General features: G+C 42.8%; 2 protein-coding genes across 3 annotated transcripts in view; both read left to right on the top strand.

Annotated features, from left to right (window-relative positions):
- Positions 1-5,611, top strand: part of serpini1 (serpin peptidase inhibitor, clade I (neuroserpin), member 1) — a 34,708-nt gene extending 29,097 nt beyond the window's left edge. The window contains exons 6-9 of the mRNA XM_012874829.3: positions 15-112; positions 903-989; positions 1,131-1,220; positions 4,475-5,611. Of these exons, the coding sequence (XP_012730283.2) occupies positions 15-112; positions 903-989; positions 1,131-1,220; positions 4,475-4,551 (352 nt within the window). The 3' untranslated portion in view covers positions 4,552-5,611. The remainder of the gene's footprint in view (positions 1-14; positions 113-902; positions 990-1,130; positions 1,221-4,474) is intronic.
- Positions 5,612-9,552: 3,941 nt separating this feature from the next.
- On the top strand, positions 9,553-15,335 carry LOC105934687. 2 transcript variants are annotated; one of them, XM_036150256.1, is made up of 7 exons: positions 9,553-9,816; positions 10,226-10,355; positions 12,170-12,263; positions 12,461-12,594; positions 13,933-14,075; positions 14,660-14,857; positions 14,941-15,335. In XM_036150256.1, exons 1-7 carry the CDS (start codon positions 9,806-9,808, stop codon positions 15,056-15,058), a joined length of 828 nt encoding a protein of 275 aa, XP_036006149.1. In that variant the 5' UTR covers positions 9,553-9,805; the 3' UTR covers positions 15,059-15,335. The 2 variants fall into 2 exon arrangements, with proteins under 2 accessions (XP_036006149.1, XP_012730248.2); XM_012874794.3 differs by having other exon boundaries at positions 9,555-9,816; positions 12,464-12,594.
- Positions 15,336-20,720: the final 5,385 nt, after the last annotated feature.

Genomic DNA, 20,720 nt, shown 5'->3' with positions numbered 1-20,720 from the left:
ACATCCCCTATCAGGTTTAAGGTGGAGCAGAAGATTGATCTGAAAACCACCCTGCAGGAGCTGGGAATCACAAAAATCTTCACCAGTGACGCTGATCTCTCTGCCATGACAGGTGATGCATGGCACGCAATTCATACCAGACATACCAGAAAATGCTGAGGCACACTTTCCAGCACACTTCTGTCAATTTTCATTATAATCACATAGATACGGATACAAAAAAGTATAGTAAAAGCTGGTAAAGGCAATGCGATCTACATGGTGGCAGCTAGAGGTAGTAACTGTCCAGGAGACGCCACTTCGGAGCTGTCACAGTGAAAACTGATCCGCAAAGAGAAGCTGATATTAAAACAGTCAGAGAAATACAGAGTAAACAGGAATATGATCAGGCATTTTACATCTATGCCAGAAAGAGACACAAACTGAACACATACTAACCAATAGATAACAGATGACAGAAGAAACACCTTTAATTCGTTATGCTTTGGTAACATAAATTATAGTGTTAAAATCAGGTCACCTCTATAAGGTGGAAATCATGTTGTAAAGTCTAGTCTTTAGCCAGAATGGCAACTTGTGCACGTACCTATTCAAACAGCTTCAGCTTGACATATACTGAGAGGACGTGGCAGGCAGATAAGAGGAAGGCCACTTAACTCACCTTCAGTCTCTGTGAAAACAATTAGGCTGTATCCTCCGAGCAGACGTGATGTCTTAAACAAGGTGCCCGTTGATGCGATCTAGCTGTCCGCTTGTGAATGTTGCTTTTACTAATAGCCACTCAAGACTAGTGTGCTGCTATCCTTTAGCTAAACGTGCAATTAAAAGTCTATATTAAAACCTAATTGTCTTCCAATATGCATGTAATGAAGACATTTGTGGATTGTATATGTGTCGTGCAGATGGTAAGGACCTGTACATTGGAAAGGCAGTGCAGAAGGCTTACCTGGAGGTGACAGAGGAAGGTTCAGAAGGAGCTGTTGGATCTGGTAGGCTTATCCCCACTCCCTCCACCCCATACTAACTTTACAAATGCATGACATTTTACATTAGTGTGACACCAGATTTGACCTCAAGTACACAGAGGACAACTAACTATTACTAACTGTCCCCATCTTTTTGTCTGTCAGGAATGATTGCCCTGACCAGGACTCTGGTGCTGTACCCGCAGGTGATGGCCGATCACCCGTTCTTCTTTGTCATCAGAAACAGAAGAACAGGTGGGTACGCATATAAATACAGAAGTGTATCACGGGCCACGTGCACAGGGCTGTCCAAAAGTATTCATATCCAACATTTTTCAGATTTTATCAGGTCAGAAGAACAAACTTTAAGGTTTGTTACAGGATTTGTACATAACAGACCAACACAAAGCAGCGTATGTTTGTGAAGTGAGCGGAAAAAGGAGACAGATGACTGCCACGTAAAATTTTTTTAAAAGTGTTTGGCTTGAATTTGTTTTCAGGCCCCTTGACTCAGATACCTATAAATGCAACCCAGTGCTATCAGCTGCCTTTAAACGTGACATAAGTTAACAGAGGGACCTGTTTGCTACGAAATCTCAGTATGAATACAGCTGTACAGACCAGACAGGCAATAGAGTTGTTGAGATGTTGAAAGCAGGTTTAGGTTGTTAAACAGGATCCCAAGTTTGCGCAAACATCCATTCATCCATCGTCTTCAGCTTATCAGAGATCGGGTCACAGGGGGAACAGGTCCAGGAAGGAAACCCAGACTTCCTTCTCACCCTATCTCTAAGGCTGAGCCTGGCCACCCTCAAGAGGAAGCTCATTTTGATCGCTTTTATCCGGGATCTTGTTCTTATGGTCATGATCCAGACCCCATAAGCATAGGTGGGGGTCAGAACACGGACGGTTCAGTAAATTTGAAAAAGTTTTGCTTTTTGGGCTGCTATGTGCTCGGCACAACAGCTTGGATCTGTGCTCGCATTACTTCAAATGTATCCCCAATCCGTCTGTCCATCTACCGTCGTTCGTGAACAAGACACCAAGATACCTAAACTCCTCTGATTTAGACCCCCAACCCAGAGGGGGCAATCCACCTCTTACCAGTCAATGGACCATGGCCTCAGACTTAAGCCGGGCGTACACTGTACGAGTTTTTCAGTCGTGGTACTTATATACATCTCAAATTGTGCGACGGAACCGCGGGGTTTAAAAAGTTCACCGCTCACGATCTGTGCGGCGCGACGCTCGGACGAGACCGGACTGCTCACACTGTACGCTGCGTCCCCTCTGGGACCGCTCGCTGTGGGGACAGAGGCAGGCGAGCGACGGTAGGTGACAGGGACCCAGAGCAGGGGTTCGAGCCCAGCTCTGGCGAGGCCCGCAGGAGGCACCGGGCGTCAGGGGAACGGAGGGGAGAGAGGAGGGACGAGACGCACCGGCGGCCGCGTGGCACGGCAGGTCGCCTGGCCCGCAACCACCCCCCCCCCCCAGCAAGCGGAGGAGTGCCGAAACAGGCGGCCAGCGCGTTGTGCGGACCTGACGGCTCGCCCTCCCCAACACCGGCCGGAGGTTGCTTCAGGGAAGCCCGCTCCCCTCTCTCCGCTGGCGGGGACGGAGAGGAGGGGAGGGCGCCCCCTCGTAGCTCTGCTTGAACAGCAGGATGCGCTCACCAAAACCTCACGACAGCCGACTGAATTTCAAACATGTTTGATTTTCACCGATCGTCCGATTCCTGATCGGGAGGTAGTCGTGAGAAGCCAGTCCCCCCTCCTCCCCCCCTCTACGATCAAGCCCGATTCAAAAAATGCTCGCACGACTGAAGAATCGGCCCGAAAAGGGGAAAAACTCGTACAGTGTACGCCCGGCTTTAGAGGAGCTTACTCTCACCCCAGCTGCTTCACACTCAGCAGCCAACAGAACTACATCGTCCACAAAAAGCAAAGATGAGATTCTGAGGTTCCTAAAACGCACACACTCCTCTCCACAACTTTACCTTGAAATCTTTGTGAACGCACCATAATGATACAACTCCAAATACAAGCATAGACCTTTGGCCCAAGTTGGCCTGGTACCTAGTACACTTACGGACCACCTTATGCTTGAGCTTGATGTTTGTAATGGACGTTCCGTGCCTTGCACAGAAGAACAGTGAAACACCATTCGGGTTCATAATTAGGGAGGCCATTCCTCCCAGTCACACCCCTCCAGGAAACATTGTCTTTGAGCACATGGGCAAAGACCTTAGGAGCACCACTGAATCCCCAGATGGCACAACTTCCAGGACACCATTCAGAGACTCCAAAAAGGCCGGTAATCTGAACCCCTCCTGGGTGTATGAGTACAGGCAGTAGTCAGAACATGGCCTCTTGCAACCTTAAGTCGCAAAAAGGCGACCCTCTTGCTTAAACTCCAAGATCATGGTCAGCAAGTTGGTTGTGAGTATCCCCACTCTCGTCAGATGCCTTTCTCCCTGAGCAACTCCAGAGTAGGAGAGAGTGCAACCACAAAGAACGCCTCAGGCTTCTCACCCACCAGTGAGTTGACATTCCACATCCCTAGAGCCAGTCCATGCCACCAGGGGTGAGAGGGTGAGAACAGCAAAAAGGTGGAAACATTTGTTCTGGTAAGGTGAGACCAACATGTAACCTTTTAGCTTACATGCAAATAGCTGCGTGTATCCGTAAACTAAAACTCTTCATCGCCCTGAACACACTATCCTAAAAGTGAAACATGGTACTCTCAGTATCGTGCTGCGGGGATGTTTTTCTTCAGCAGGGAAAAGGTTCAGAGTTGATGGGGATTTGATGAAGCTAAATACAGGCCAAGCCAGAGAGAGTGGAAAGCCATGGAAGAACGCAAATTCATGTGTCAAAAGTCTAGACCTAAATCCAAAAGATAATAGGTGGCAAGACTTGAAAGTGGATGCAAATCTGATGGGAAAACCTGTGTGACAATGGTTGTTTGTCCTATTTGTCTCTGGGTTGCCCTGTGATAGACAGGCAACCTGTCCAGGGTCCGTTGACAGCTGGAGATAGGCACCAGCACCCCTCACGACCCCACAAGGGATAGACGTGTTGGATGGATGGATGGATGGATGGATGGATGGATGGATGGATGGATGGATGGATGGATGGATGGATGGATGGATGGATGGATGGATGGATGGATGGATGGATGGATGGATGGATGGATGGATGGGAAAAACCGTTAGCCTCCACATGCTCAAAGCTGGTGGAGACATACTATAACACAAAAGCATTGTAGTTGAAATTGCAGCAAAAAGTGGTTTTACAAAGTATCAAGGGGGTTTGAATGCAAATGCATGTCAAAGTTTTCATATTTTCATCTCCCACATTTTTTAATATGCACCCCTTTTTTAGTCTATCACATAAAATAGAAAACTTGCTAAACATGATTCTACTTTAAATCAGATGCTGCTGTTTACATGAATGGAACCTCCTTTTGATATGTATATATCTCTGTGTTTATCTGTCTTTTTTTTTAAGGCTCAATCCTCTTCATGGGCAGAGTCATGACCCCCGAAGTCGTCGAGCCCTTCGACCGGGACTTCGACTCCATTTAGATGAGACGCAGGGTCGCTGTGTCTCTGCATTTCAAATCCTGACATCATAAATGCTACCTATTCTCTGTCGCCATCCTCAGCTGTGTTTTATACTCTTTACAAAGAATATATATTATCCGATAACAATACGATATATGAAGAAAAGATTACATAGAGCTTACTGTATAATGTGACTTTGTTTTTATACTCGGAGCTTTAAATTCTACAGGCACGTTGACAACGGTAGATGTAAATATTCACAAGTGAAGTGCAGTTTGTATGAGCAACAGGAACCTGCTGTATGTAATCCATGCACAGCCCCTTTAAGTTCAGCTCAGCAGTTTCAGTTTCCTACTCACTTGCTACAAAACATATGACACACAAAAGGTACACTTTAAGAGCGACACTGTAATTACATCCATGTACGATTGGCATTGTGTTATATATACATAAATATGCCTACTATTTATTGCAGAAAAAATGTGAGTATTACATTCTTTAAAAATGGTAGTATCTTAGAATCAAGACATTTTTTTTCTCTGCAGTAGGCACATGACTTGACTGCTGAGGAATCATAATGCCTTATCATAAGTGAATGGCTAATTGAGCCTGAGCTGGGCATCTTACAGGTGAGCCAAGGGGATTGTGTAACTAGGCCAGGTTACTATGGAGATGGACCTGAGAATGCAGGTAGATCTGCAGCACTCACGTGGATGTATATTTAGCAGAAAACAGTAACAAGCTGTATCGATTCATTTATTTGACAAAACATGAATGTGTTTACAGTCAGATCTCCTCCTCTCGCTCCTTCTTGATTTATATATATATATATATATATATATATATATATATATATATATATATATATATATATATATATATATAATACATTCATATTCAATAACTTAGAATATTATCAAATAGTTAATTTACTTCAGTAACTCCATTCACCAAGGGAAATACATTATATAGATTTACACAGATCAATTACACAGATAATCAATCTAAAGCCTTTATTTCTGTTATTCCACCTCCAGCTTATAAAAACACAACATTTAAGTTTAGAATATTGCATCAGACCAATGTAAGCAATTTTTTTCATGCGGTAACGTGGGGCTTGATGAAAAGTATGTTTAATATCGGCTTAGAGGTTGTTTGTTTCTTTAAAAAGGTACTTTTGATCTAACAAACAAGCCTCTTGGAAATGTGTATTCTAATTTATCGAATATGACTGTGTATATATAACCTTTTGTGTGAGAGGACTGTGATTACTTTTGAATTGTTAAAGGACACTGTTCGGGCTTTAAACAACTTGACTTGAAAGTTATATAACTGCTACGAGAACATATACGTTTCTGCTATAAGTCTGAATTGTGTTATTTATATATAAATTGGAATTAGAAAAATTAAATAAAATGGCATTTTTTGAAAAAGTCTTCAGTGTTTGAATAATCAGATACTGCCACAGCCGACACATTCATTTCACCAGAACTTGTTCTTCTATAGTTTCTAGGCTTTAGTTAGCAGGGCTCCATAGTTTCCTGCTAAGGATTCTTGATACAATGTCATTTTTGCTCCACATAGCTCTTGAAAACAAACTCGACCAGAAAAGAGATTATACCTATGGTTAAATATAGCATACACAGTACTATAACTATGAGGTTTTAGATATAGGCAAGTGAAATACTAATTATATAATTATTAAATTAAATATTAAATACTATTAATATTATAATATAATATTATAATATAATATAAATAATATTAAATACTAATTATATAATTATTATTATTATTACTAGGGCTGCAAGATGTATGCATACAAACATCTTCAGGGTGCAATATATGTTTTATCAACTAGCTTTCTTGTTTAGGAACTACAGCTCATGTGTCGGAGATTATTTATCTTGTACCAGCTGGTATGACATTTGTGCCTTCTGTCTTTTTAATGTGCATTAAAAATGAACCAAGACAATCTAAGGTAGAAAAAGAAGACATGGAAAAGTGGAAGTTAGTAGTTAGATAATTTTATCTAGATTTCTGTGATCTTTGTGTTTTTTTAAACACTTGAATGTTTCTAATCAACAAATACATTTAGCATTTGTAAATGAAACATTCAAAATACAGAGATCAGAGACCTCAGACAAAAAAAAAAAAGAAACAACAGAATACATTGAAAAGTTTCACACCTCCAGCTCTGTAGAACACCGTTTGTGGACTTGTTACATATTCAGAACAAACAACTGAGCATATTCATACTTAAAAAAAAGGGTTTAAGATCTCTCACTTAATCTACAACTAACACTAATTTATTCCTAATGATCAGCAGTTTCTCTGCTTTATCCTTATACGGCCCATTTATTTTTGCACCGCTCTGATTCTCATTCACTGCTCTCGTTTTGTGCACACAGCACTCTAGCTGCCACACATCCTAAAATCTGCTGTTTTCGTGACTTATTATTCGATTGGTGTAGCTGTTCATTCAACACATGTTAAATCCATCCTGGTTGGGAATCCATCACTTGCTTTTGGTGCTGATGTAGTGTTTGGGGATTGCAGATCCTTTGGAGTAAAAGTTGTAATGAACTTTATAATTCGCTCAGCCACTTCGAGATAAGGGGAGCTGCTTCTCCAGTTTACTGGGGCAGGTAAGACTTCTGCCTTCGGGTAAAAGCGTGTAACATGGTTCCTCATGTTCATTGCGGTTCAGAATACTATATTACCTTTAAGATTTTACAGAGCCTGAATGTGGTGTGGTTCCTGTCCAAATGCAACGTGGTTGGCCCGAACCGTTTTTGGTTCAGACTCAAACGGTTGAAGTCGGAGCGGGACGAGATGGATTCTTGTGTGTTTGTGAACGCACAACTACCACGAGAATTCATCTTGCAGGCAAGGTTAGGGAAGAACAGCCGTGCTGATATTAATCCAGTCAGGTTTATATTTGGATGTATTTGTGAGGAAAGCACGCATGGATCACAAGAGGATCATGCTAACATGCCAAACTTTCATCATGCAAAAAGTAATGTCAAAAAAACATTGAAATTGTTTTAGAAAATGTCTGTTCGGAGCCTTAGGGCCCAATTTGCCTCTGGCCTTAAAGCAGTGTAAGGCATGACCCAAGTATTAAATATTAAATGATTTTTCAGGTCAAAATACAGCAGTTGGTGCATTTAGATGCTGAGTGAGGGCTGCCCTTGAGAGGTGTTTTGTCGGTGTGGCTTACCCTGTCAGAATAGCATACCTGTAGTTGATGTTTTTTTTTTTATATCTCCTTCTGTCAGTGTAGAAAATTGCATTGAAACAGCATACCTATGTTTGTGAAGCGCATTGGTAATGATGCTTGTTTCTTAGAAAATACAGTTTATGGAGGTGTAAGCAGTTTGGAGAGAGTTTGACATGTTTAATCTAAGTTTATCTAATTAATCTAAATTCTAATCTAAGTTTGACATATTTGGGGGAAGGTGCTAAACGCTAATAACACAGGTGCTAAACGTTAATAACACAATCCAATGTCAAAGTGAATGATTTAACAGGAGATTAAGCAATTTTACAGCTTCACTTGCTAAAAAAATATATAGAAAATGTCAGTGTATATTTCTTACAAGGCATGCAAATAAGTACTGTGTAAATAAAATGCGATATAACCCACATAAACCACTCGTAGTCAGAGGTATGCTGAAAATATGGTTGCTATTTAACGCATGCGTAATTATGCAGGTGTCATCGCAGCACATGGCGCATTAACCAAGGTTATGCCATTCTGACGGTTATGGTGAGCCGTCAGAACGCCGGCTTTGAATAGGTCATGTGACCTCGTGGGCCGTTTTGTGGCAGTCTGCGCTCCCCTTAAACATGAGAGCTAACCTTATTTGTACTTTTCTCATCATCAAGTCAAAGTTTGTCTAGGCCATGGCTATTATTACAAAACACAGTAAATATAGTTTACAAACCTGCATGTCAGCTCTTCTTTGCTGAAGTTCCTGCAACCTTCCATAATAGTGCAGACGACGACTGGGCCTGTTGTCTGCCCCGTCCTTCTCTCCCATGGCTCCTGAAGCTCCCCCTCCCTCTCCCCCTGGCTCAGCCTCGTCCTCTCCCTCTTCGTTTCAGAGGTGCACTCTGAGTATAATCTAGAGCAGTGGCTCCCAACCCTGATCCTCAGGGGCCCCTCTGCCGCTTGTTTTAGATGTGTCTCTGTTCCAACTCACCTGATTCAAATGATTGCATGACCTCCTCTGCAGTCATCAAGTGCTGCGTAAACTTTTCAATCATGCATCATTTAAGTCAGTTGTGTGGCAGCAAGGAGACACCTAAAACACGCAGGACAGGGGTCCCTGAGGACCAGGGAGGGGAACCATAATATGCTGCTGGTCCAAACTGGTCTCACTGCAAAAACAGAACTAAAAATAAGTAAAATTTTCTTAAAATTAGTGTATTTGTCCTTGATTTGGGCAGGTAAATAAGATTATCTGCCAATGGAATGAGTAATTTTACCCCTAAAATAAGATATTTAGATATAAAGCACTTGAAATAAGTTGATAGAAATGAGTTATTCCTATTTTAACTGCAAAAATCTTATTCCATTGGCAGATTATCTTATTTACCTGCTCAAATAAAGTACGAATACACTCATTTCATTTCAAATTTTAACTTATTTTTAATTCTGTTTTTGCAGTGCTATCAGATTCCAAAACACAGTGAGAGATTGTTTCATTTTGTGACTGTGCAGTGTTGCCAGTGGCTTTCAGTGGCCCTAAACCTGAAAGTTACAGGTCTAGTGCCCCCTAGTGGCTAACGTCACATGGTGCTACTTTACAGAAATAAAACCAAAATGTTTCCTACCTCCGTCTTTGTCAATTCAAAGAAAAACTACTGTCCTAAACAAATAACAAAAAAGTAAATAAACAAAATGTACAGAGTTTATTATAACAGTTGATAAAATAAAAGTCAGTTTTCAGATTTCCTCTGAACATTAATTTTTCAGAAGGGGGTCATTAAAAAAGTGACCCGCGAACGGTGTTGCCAGGCAACCAGGAGCTTGGCGGTTTCAGGCAGCTTCCGGGCAGGAGCGGCATTCGCGCACAGCAAAGGTCCGCTCCGGTGTCAGACTCTGGGCCAGAGATGGGCAGCAGACGTGACGGTTAACTTTCTCTCACTGAATACTAACAAAGCCAACGGGCTCCATGGGTAACAGGGGCCAGGCTACAGCGCTTCACCAAACCACCCATAATGTGTTAACGAAGGACAGGAGGATCCATCACAAGGCGATTGGGACATGTCAGAAAGGTATGTACCGTCACAAACGAATTTATGAGCGGTCCTTTGAAGTAAAATAACGAAATATATACATTTTTATTAACATAACCCCCTTTGGGTTCATGTCAGGCAGAAAAGAACATGCGGGATAAATTATAGAAACACCATCTATCACCTGCAGACAGGGACTATTATAAGCTAACAGCACCTGCTCAGATGTCCACTGGTGCCATGGCAACGGGTCCTAATCTGCATTGTCGGGCCCAGTTCACTGTAACTCTAACCACGCGGCTGGTGGTCAGGGTGTCCGTCAGCACGCGCACACAGGAGTTACGTTACGTTAACACTGCGTACAACCGGGAGAAGGAGAAGGAAAAGACCGCGCTCATCTCGTGGGGTTTTGAAACGTCTCCTCTGTTTTATTTTTTCCCCTTTTTAGCTCTTCTGGCGTGAACACTCTCAGTGGAAGCTTTCCCAAGTCCCACTCGTCCCAGTATTCAGAGCTCGGAGCTACACGCACACCTCTCTCAGTGGACCACAGTCCTGATTCTGGACTGGTATTTACACCTGTAAGTGACACACAGGCTGACGTCGCCTGTTCGGGGACGCGTTTGCTCCCCTGACGCATGCTTGGAGACTGCAGCCTTGCTTTCTTATGCTTTATACCGTAGGCTACTTCTTATCAACTTTTTTTTCTTTTGTTCCGTCCTGTTTTCCATCTAATCCTCTGTTCTTCCACCCTCGCGCCCCTGGCCTTGCACTGAAATGATCTTTCATTGTTTTTCCTCTCGCTCCATGCAGAGATCTCCACCTCTGTTAGATCTGCAGTATTTTGTACTCATACAGCCTGCTGCTAAAAGGTCAGCTTTGATGTATTGCACGCGTCTCTCACTTACTGTGCCTTGCAAAATTCTTCACACCCCTTTGTCACATTCCAACCACAAACTTCCATGTATTTTCTTGGGATTTTATTTTTTATTTTTGGGATACACCAACACGGTAGTACGGAAGAGGAATAGGGCCACTCAAAAAAAAAAAAATAATGTTGACTTTTTTCTCAGAATTCTGAGAAAAAAGTCAGAATTCTGACTTTAAACTCAGAATTCTGAGAAAAAAGTCAGAATTAAGTAGACTTTTTTTTTCTTTTTCTTTTTTTTTTTTTTGAGTGGCCCTAATCCTCTTCCGTACAATAAAGTGCAGGAATGCAAAGTGGAAAGAAAAGAACACGTGGGTTTATTGCCTCTGCCACCTTTGGACATCAGGAGGCTCAAATCTTTCTTTTCGATTTTGCAAAGGAGCCATTGTCCTTTGCAAAATAGAAAATCTGAATGCATGGCAAAGTTTTCAGAAACATTTGGAGATAAAAAAAAAATTCAAAAACCATGTAGGTCTATTTATTTTCCATGTCACTATGTGCTCAAGTTCTATGGCTATGAAGACTTTTCCAGAGCATTGTACACAGAAGACATTTTTTTTTTTGCTTTACAACCACATTTTCCTTCTTTTTTTTTTTTTACTAGTTTTATATGACAGGATCAGGTGTCATGGGGCTGTTTTACAAGTGTCCACTCTGTCAGCAGGTGTGCAGGGGTCATGTGAACCGGGATCATCCCTCTGTGTGTGTGTGTGTGTGTGTGTGTGTGTGTGTGTGTGTTAACAGACGTGGGTGCGAAGTTACAAAGGCAAAGTAAAGGTGAAACAAGAATGGGCTTGGGGGGTGGGGGGGGGGGGGGGTAAGAAAAGGTCACACAAATGGAGGATGTAGGTCTACATCGACAAACTGGATACGCAGAATGGAGAAGATGTAAAAAAAATAGACAGTGTATTCGAAGCCACATTGATTTATGCTTGTCTTTAAATATCCTATAAAATACGCATGTAAATGTTGGGGTTTCTTCAGCCGAACAGACGGTTTAAGGCCTTTTAATGTCTGCTGTTAACGGTACAGAAGAAGATAAAGCTCTACATGCTGAACGACACACGTGGCAGACAGAGTGTCATTTCCAGGCGGTAAAGCTTTAGTGGCCACTGTCAGCCTATGAGCTAACCTGAACGCGTGTCAGCCCTGTAACGTGTGTAATTGCCCTTACAACGGCGCATTGATTGTGGAGCCGGGCTGATGGGAAGTTATGGTACATTAAACATAAGCGCGTCCCCTTTCCCCATGCTGGATTTTGATTAAACCCGGGGAAAGGATGCGACTCGCTGTTTAAATCAAATTACACTGAATGATGCCCGGGCCTTAGGGTTTTATAGAGCCTGGCAGATTTTATGTGTCACACCTTGTAGCGAAACCTGTAATGGGTTCGGAGGACGTCCAGAAAAGATTGCTACGTTGCGAGCTATCAGATGAATTGCCCTGTTCTCCTCTCCTCCTTGGCAGCTTCCCTCAAGTCGCTTCCAGTTCGTGCCGTGGCACCGCCTGGAGCAGTGTGACGTCACCGGCGACCAGCTGACCTGCCCCCGGGTTAGAGAAGGCATGTGATCACCCCCACCCCAATATATCCCACTTCAGTGTTCCTCAGCAGCTGTGATTCGTTTTACCTGTTTTTTCTTCATTGATTTATTACATCACAAGTAGATGGTAGGAAAATATTTTGAAAGTACTTATTAAAACTGGCGTCTCAATTAATGTTTTTTTTTTTTATTATTATTCTGCTTTTTCTTCACAAAAAAGGACCATCAGAGGAGAACTTTAATTTTACAGAAGGAAGAAATTTCGGTTTGGAGAGAGGAAGGAGGAAGAGGCGAGAGGAGGAAGGACAGAGCTGGGAGGAGAGATTGCAAGAAAACTGGGAAAACTGTAAAGTAAGCCACTGGAATTTGTATGTAGAGTTATTAGAGTTATTGACATCCCTTATTTAGATGTGTTAAAAGCTGTAAAATAACTTCATCCTTTATTGCGGCACAAATATTTATAGTTTCCCACTTTTAAACAGTCCACATTATGAAATAGTTTGACATGAAATTCATTGTACTGTAATAATCTGCACCTGTACTGATTGTACCTTGTAAAAAATAAATAAATAAAAAAATCAACTTTTGCCTCCAGGACAGAGGGTTCTTCAAAATATCCAAATTTCCATAATTCAATTCAATTCAATTCAATTTTATTTATATAGCGCCAAATCATGAAACAAGTCGTCTGCATTGTACATGGCTTTGCTGCAATCCCTCATACTGAGCAAGCATGAAGGGACAGTGGGAAGAAAAACTCCCCATTAACGGGAAGGAAAACCTCCGGCAGAACCAGGCTCAGTATGAACGGTCATCTGCCTCGACAGACAGAGCAGAGACACAACAAGAGAGACAAAAAAGCACAGAAGCACACATTGATCCAGTAATCTGTTCTACATTAGATGGTAGTAGCGGGTGAGCCGTCTTCTCTGGATCTGTCTCAATCAGTCAGAGTCCTCGTTCTCTTCAGGTCACTCTGCAGGCTTCCTGTTGGGGTTATGTCAGGGGAGAGGAAGTTGATTTCTGTCTGGTGAGCTGTTTCTATCAGGATTTGGGCGTATTTTTGGATAGTTATCATGTTGAGAGACCCATTGATGGCCCATTCCTAGTTTTCTGGCACTTTCGGTATCTCAAAGGGTGCATCGTGAAATGCCATACTTTATGGATAGTTGTGGCTCGGATCAACGGCAGAACAGGGAAAAACAAAAACGCTTGTTTTAAAGAAATACATTGTGTAGAAATCTGCTGTTTTCCCAAATGGGGTCATTTATCTTGCATGGATAATAATGCAAATATCCTGGTAGTAAAGAAAAACACTTATTCTTCCTTTTCAGTGCTTTTGTTCTTCTACTTCTCTGAGTAGACGGTGTATGAGCCAAGGCATTATCACTGAGAACTGTGCATGTCTGAGCTAAACATTGTTGTGTAGCTGAGCTAAGAACAGTGGGACGTTCCTGTTTCACAAGGTCATGCTGGGAGGGATTTCTCTGAAAGATTATGACTGCACTGAAAGATTAAATAAATGACACTGCCGTTTACGCCTCGCTGTCAGGGCGGCCAACGAAGGTCGCCGAATATCGGTCTCGGAGGCGTAAAATAGCTCAATACAGATGCAAAGCAGAGAAGAGAGAGAGAGAAACGCAGCTCCCTGACACCGGCTGATGGGTTTTGTCGCCTGCCTTCTCTCAGGAGCTGAATCTCTCCTACCAAGACCTGGGTGATCCCTACCAGAGGGAAAACTTTCTCCGCATCCTCCGACGGTTGATCCGTGTGGAAAGACTACAGCTAATCGACAACTCACTCGCTGACCTGAGTTCAGTCCGTCTGCCAAGGTAAAGCCCGCCCCGGTAAGAACGCATGATAGATGCATTGTCTTGAGTACGAAACACCCGACTTGGTGTATTCTCAGGTAGTGACATACATGCTCCTCAGCCTATGCATTCATTTTTCCCGCTCCTCCTCCTTCAGGCTGCGTGCTCAGCTTTCGTACAAGTGTTCCCCAGATAGCATTCCTGGCAGCTGTTGAAACTCGACTGGCGCTCTTTTAAAGGGTTTGGATGAAGGTGTAATTAAAGATAACAGCTTTAGAAGCAACCTTCTCATGCCTCTGGATCAAAGCTAACTCCATATTAGGCTCTAATGATGCTGCTTATTTACCAGGGATGCCTGCATCCTTTTTTTTTTGTATCTTGCTGCTTACACCCGCTAAAATGTCAGTTTTTGGGTTTATATCATTTTGTAAATCCCTGTCCATGCTTGTCTTTAAAATAGTAGTCACTCCTCTGTTCCCTTTTTATATGCTTCCACTTTTATGCTTTTAAGACCCTTTTACTATTATACATTTATGATGAAGCTTCAGCACTAAGAAACTCTGTTTTTTTGTTTTGTTTTGGGTTTTTTTTTTTTGTCCAAGCAGGTGCAAAATGCTGAACTTGCATTGTAACCACCTGGTGTGTCTGCGTCAGCTGCCAAAGCTCCCAGCGGTGGAGCACCTCTGTCTATCGGAGAACGCCATCAGCTCCCTGCGGGGGCTGCGGGCTCTGGGGGGCAGCCCTCTGCGCTCCCTCAACCTGACCCGCAACCCGGTGACCTTCAGTCGGGACTACCGCGCGCAGTGGGTAGACCGAGGCTCTGATAAGAGGCATTCCCTGGAGGTGGTCTTCATTTTCTCTGTCTCTGCTTCGTCTCTCGTTGCAGCGTCTTCACCTGTCTGCCAAATCTGGAGGTCTTGGACGGCATTCCCAAGCTGCCAGGAGACTCGTTGCCCCTCCGAGCGAAGGGGCCGGAAACCAGCAGGATGTGTATGATCTTATGACTCTTTATGGCTGAAGGACGCAGACAGGCTCGGTGCGGGTTCTGGTGTTCACTCCAGTAACGTTTAGAACTTTGGGAACAACAGCGCGGAAAATCCTCAACTTTTTGCTCAAAGGAAAGCCAGCCTGGTAACATTCGCTGCATTTACTCAGATAGTCCGAAACTACTTGTGAGAGACTCGATGACAGCGTGCAAACTGCTTTTTATCCAAGCTAACGATGACTTTTGCTCACGTTTTATATATCAGATATTTTGTACAAAATAAAGATATTTTGATAAAAAAAAAAAAAACTCCGTGAATAACCTGTAAACCCTTCATCAATCTATCCATTGTCTTCTGCTTTTCTGAGATTGGTCCTTGGAGGTAAAAGACAAGACAAAAAAAAAAAAAAGAGAATCCAGACATAATTCTCCTGATTGTCACATGATGTTTGCAGCCCCGAGGACACTGGTTGTTTTTCCTTCCAGTGGGACGAGCACAGATACCCTCAGACAGGAGGCAGCTGGGAGCTGATCCTGATCCAATGCCTGCACCACCTTACCTGACTCCTTAAGATGAGGGAGAGCAGCAGCTCTACTTCCACTCCTAACCCCGACTGTTTCTCTGAGCCCAGCCACTCTAGATGAAGGCTCATTTCAGCCACTGGTATCCAGGATCTCTGTCGTTTGGTCGTGATTTATATCTCATGATCATAAATTAGGCTCATTAGATCAGTAAGGTGTAAACACATTTTATACCAATAATTGCAGCCGATGCCTTAATATCGTCAAAAGGTAGCTACTGTATCACACTTTCTACGGAGAGGAAGGTTTCACACCGCCGAAGCAGAGCCAACAGGTTCCCTGCTTCACTGCGACAGATTGCACCAGTCAAGCGTTTCATTAGATCAACCCGTCTTGATCAGCTGAAACTCTTTAAGTTCGACAAAAATTAAGTTTCTATATTAGATGTACAGCACCTATTACAACAAGCCCAAACTTCAGTGTGAGCTTCAACATAAAGTAATGGAGAGAAAAGGGATACATGGTCTTCTTGTTTTCTCTCACATACAAATCTGAAAAGTTTGACCTTTGCTTGAACTCAGGCCCATTCAGTCTGATGATACCCCTGAATAAAACTGAGTGTACCTAACTGCTTTCAGGAATCTTAAAATCAGCAAATAGAGTCCACTTGTGTGTGATTAAATCCCAGCGGAGAAGTTTAGCTATTCTGGAAGAAAAGATCTGAGACGGGGGCAGAGGTTCTGTTTCCAGCTGGACGGCCCAACAAACACCAGCAGAGCTAAAGTGGAAGCGTCTAGGTCTAGACTAAAGCGTGATATTATGTTAGGATGGCCTAGTCAAAGTTCAGACCGAGAATTGGTGTCAAGACTTGAAAATTGAAGTCCAGAGAAGCTTTCCATCCAATCCCACAGATCCTGAGCTATTTCACAAAGTAACTTGGGTAAACGTGCCAGCCTCTAGATGTACAAAGCTGCTGGAAACAGTCCCCAATGGATTGCGGATGTGATTGCACCAAAACGTGGCTCTACAAAGTACAGCCTTAGCAGAGTTAAATACAAACACTATATTTAGGGTTTTAATCGGACAAAAGAATAATAATAAAAAACAAAGAACATCCTTTTCCCATCACTTCACAAAATATGCCCGCTTCTGTATTGGTTTGTCACACAAAATTCCAATGAAGTGAATTGAAGTTTCACGCTTTTTCTCAAAATGTGAGATAAAGCGTGAAAGCTCAAAGCGGGAGAGCGCTGCGGCGAGCCGGTGTATATTTCCACGATTTTAAAAAAGGTAGTCGGGTCCTCGGATGGCACATGTGCTGCTGAGCACGATGAGAGATACAGGACATCTTCTTTAGAGACTTATCAAATATTTATAGATTAGACTTTGGATAACGGCCTCTGGCGACCTCCTGCTGACGGGGTAATGAGCCGTGAGCTTCATACACACAGGCGCACAGAGAAAATGCAGACAGAGAGTCGTCTTTGGAAGATTGTATGAGTTTCAAATGGCCAGGTTTTGGCTAAAGCCAAGAGAGCGTGTGTTCTTGTACATGTAGCTGAGCAAGAACATTTTATGCTCATTTTACTAGTAAAGTGAGGAAATTTTTTTGGTCCTCACCTTTTTTTCTGGGCGAGGTTTAGCTTTAAGATGTAAATTAGTTTTAGGTTAGGGTTAGGTATATAGCCCAAAAGGTTAGGTGTGTACTCACACCATTGGTTGGTGGCTTCCTGATCACATTAAAAAGGAGCGTTCTTCAAAAACAACTGAAACCACTCATTTACACACACCGTACACTCATTATTGACTTAGTCATGCACTGCGCCATTCCACTCTACATCAGGAGCTTCACTTTCAGCATCCTCCTTTAACATAAACACCCGCTTATCTGATACTGCAAAGCACACGAGTATGAATAGCTGCCACACACACAGCCAGGCAACGACCCCATAAACACAGACAGAACCAGCTCACACAGTTCTCAACATTCAGTAATTCTGAAAAAACACACACACACACACACAAGTTAGGCAGCAATAGCACTCTAACGAGCACAAGCGGCCCCGCACAAAAACTGCAGTTACATGCCTCATTAGGACTTGTTTAAGTGCGAAAGACTGTTTGTGCAGTCGCGTGTTCAGCAAAACAAGCTCAGTCTCCTCCAGCTGATGAGCGAGGGATGCTGCGGAGGGACGGGATAATGAGCTCACTGCATGTGTGCACTGCAGACAGCATCCAGGTCAAGCAGAGCAGCTGGTCTCTGGAAGCTGCAATGCGGGGACGCGAGGTTTCAGCTTCACAGTCAATCTTGTATTACGTTTGATAACCGGTGGGAATCGTGTAAGGCAGTCCCGTCAAGCATGGATATTTGGCTCCGGGCTATCAGCACGTTCAGTTTATCCATTCCTGGTAATTCATCCATGAAATCACGGCGGAGGAGTCACCGTCTCTGCCATTTCTTGTCACTTTAAAAAAAGCCCGCTTGTGTGTGTGCGGGTCCCCGTGGCCGGCTATTAGCACAGTAATGAGACACCTGTTAGTGTGGCAACTCCTTCTGCATCCCTCACGGCCCTTTAGGGTGGAGAGGGAAGCCAGCCGTCTCCCAACCAAGGAGCGACGGTGACAGGGAGGGGGAAGAAGGGCAAACCGGGAGGCAGGTGGGGGTGGAGGAAGATGGGATCCACAGGGAGGATGAGGCAGGCTTGGAGAGACGACCTGATTGGAGGTGAATCAGATCATCTGAGGATAACTGTTGTTTATAAACCCCGATCACATTTCTCAGCCGTAGAAATCCTGATTTATTCGTTCACGTCGCACTTCGGCAGATGAGATCTCGCCTCTGAAAAGGCACGGAGCGAGCTGAATTTAAAATTAGGCCCTCTTGCGACGTGTGTTTGAACAGCTGTTTGAGGCAGAAAAAAATAAGAAACAAAGAATGAGTGACAAAGGTTGACTCGGCAGCTTCAGGAAGTTGCCACAAAAATAAAACTCCGTCTTTCATCAATGGTGTCTGAGGAAGCCCATCAACAAACTCTGGATATATTACGCTCAGAGACATGGTGCAGATTTATACAAGAGGCCCTTACTATGTGATAAATAAACATAAGAACTAACTGCCTCTGTGTAGCTTTAGTCTACTAAAAACCTGACGCTTATTTTGGTGAATTTCCCCCATTACAGATTTGTAGGTATGTGCACTGCAAAAACAGAACTTAAAATAAGTAAAATGTTCTTAAAGTTAGTGTATTTGTCCTTGATTTGAGCAGGTAAATAAGATTATTTGCCAATGGAATGGGTATTTTGACCCCTAAAATAAGATAATTAGACATCCTGCACCTGAAATAAGATGATGGAGATGAATTGTTCCTATTTTAAGTGCAAAAGTCTTATTCCATTGGCAAATCATCTTATTTACCTGCTCAAATCAAGGACAAACACACTCATTTTAAGAACATTTTACTTATTTTAAGTTCTGTTTTTGCAGTGCACATACCTACATGTGTCAGATTGTGAAACCAATATCAAACATAGATAACCCGAGTAAATATGAAGCACAGTTATAGTTTTGTGGATTTTTTTTTAGGGGAAAAATCTATCCAACTTACCTGGCCCTACAGGAAACAGTAATAACTCTACTTGTTAAATCCTGGATTAACTGAGAAAGAGCCTTTTTTTTGCAGAAAGCTAGGTTTCTCTATCAACTTCCTGACCTTTTGAATCAACGACTTATCTATAGCCTTTCTAACAACATGAAGTAGGCATAATAATCTGGATAGTGGCACATCAGGCCCAGATCCAAAGAAATGCAAAGACAGATGAGAAGGTGGTTGACAGCGATCAGTCTAAAATAGGCTACAAAGGTTCAGGGACAGCACAGAACCACAGTGAGAGCCATTATCTACAAATGGAAAAAAAAAAACATGGAGTAGTGGTGAACCTTCCCCAGGATTGGCTAAGATTACTCCAAGGACACTTTCAGGAGGTCACAATATTACCCAGAGCAACATCTAAAGCACCACATGAATTATCTCTTCAGGTAGAGTGAAGGATCTGAGTTACTTGCAATGACTGATGGAACCAACAACTGTGCTTTACCAGTAAACCCTCAAGCAGGCCATCAGGTTATGACCTGAAACTATAACACACACACACACACACACACACACACACACTCGACCAAAACAAACATCACCAACAGCTTCACAGGCCACAACCTAAACAGCGTGCTAATGAAGTACAGCCAACGCTCGCAAATCGCCGATGCACTCTGTTGCCCTGTATGGCAAAAAGCCCACGTATTGAAAATGGCCCCGCTTCATTCATTAATCGACGCGTTTGCTGTAAATTGTTCTCATCTATCCCCAGCTTGTTGCACACTAACCAAGGAATATACACCAACCTCTTAATTAAGCACACTTGTTCAATTACTTAACATAAACAGCAGAACAACCCATCAAGTGGAAGAAAAAAAACTCTGTATTTAGTCACTTACATGTGAGTGAAGACGATTTGCTGAGGCTCAAACCAAGCATCAGAATGAGGTGGGAAATGGGATTTAAATGACTTAGAACAACCCGTCTGGCACTAATAACAATATGTTCAGAGTATTTTAAAAACAGCGGATTTGCAGCGATTTTTATGCACCTTGCTCGGGGTTAAACAACAGTTGGAAAAGAGAGAAACACTTAGCAAGTGTCAGAGAAGAACGGGCCGACTGGCTGAATATGTTAGAAAGTCAACAATTTACAACCAAGGTAGGATGACTACCATCTCTGAAAACACATGTAGGGTAGAAACCTGGCATAAACCATGCAAAAGCATGAAAGTAGTTTTGGCTGGGGGTGGTAATGTCATGGTATTGGATTTTTTCTCTCTCTTTTTTATCAATGTGGGCAGAAAAACATTGACTACCATTTCTAAAGGCTTTTTTAATCTGAGGCTCAAAGAACTAAAGCAGTTCTGACGGCAAGAGGAGGTCCAGACCCGGTACTAGCGAGGGGCACCTAAAAGATTTAATGACTAAATTCACTTCCGTCACCTTAGACTGCCACGGAGCACAACTAAAGTTTGCTTTCAAACGCAAGGTGTTCGATTGAGACGATGTTTTTAGGTTTCATTCCTGTCAAATTTTTTAAAAAAGGTATAAAATGACACAAAAC

The sequence above is a fragment of the Fundulus heteroclitus genome, chromosome 18, assembly GCF_011125445.2.
Source record: "Fundulus heteroclitus isolate FHET01 chromosome 18, MU-UCD_Fhet_4.1, whole genome shotgun sequence".
Taxonomy (NCBI): domain Eukaryota; kingdom Metazoa; phylum Chordata; class Actinopteri; order Cyprinodontiformes; family Fundulidae; genus Fundulus; species Fundulus heteroclitus.
Note: the sequence above shows the minus strand (reverse complement) of the source record. Positions and strands in the feature narration are given on the sequence as shown.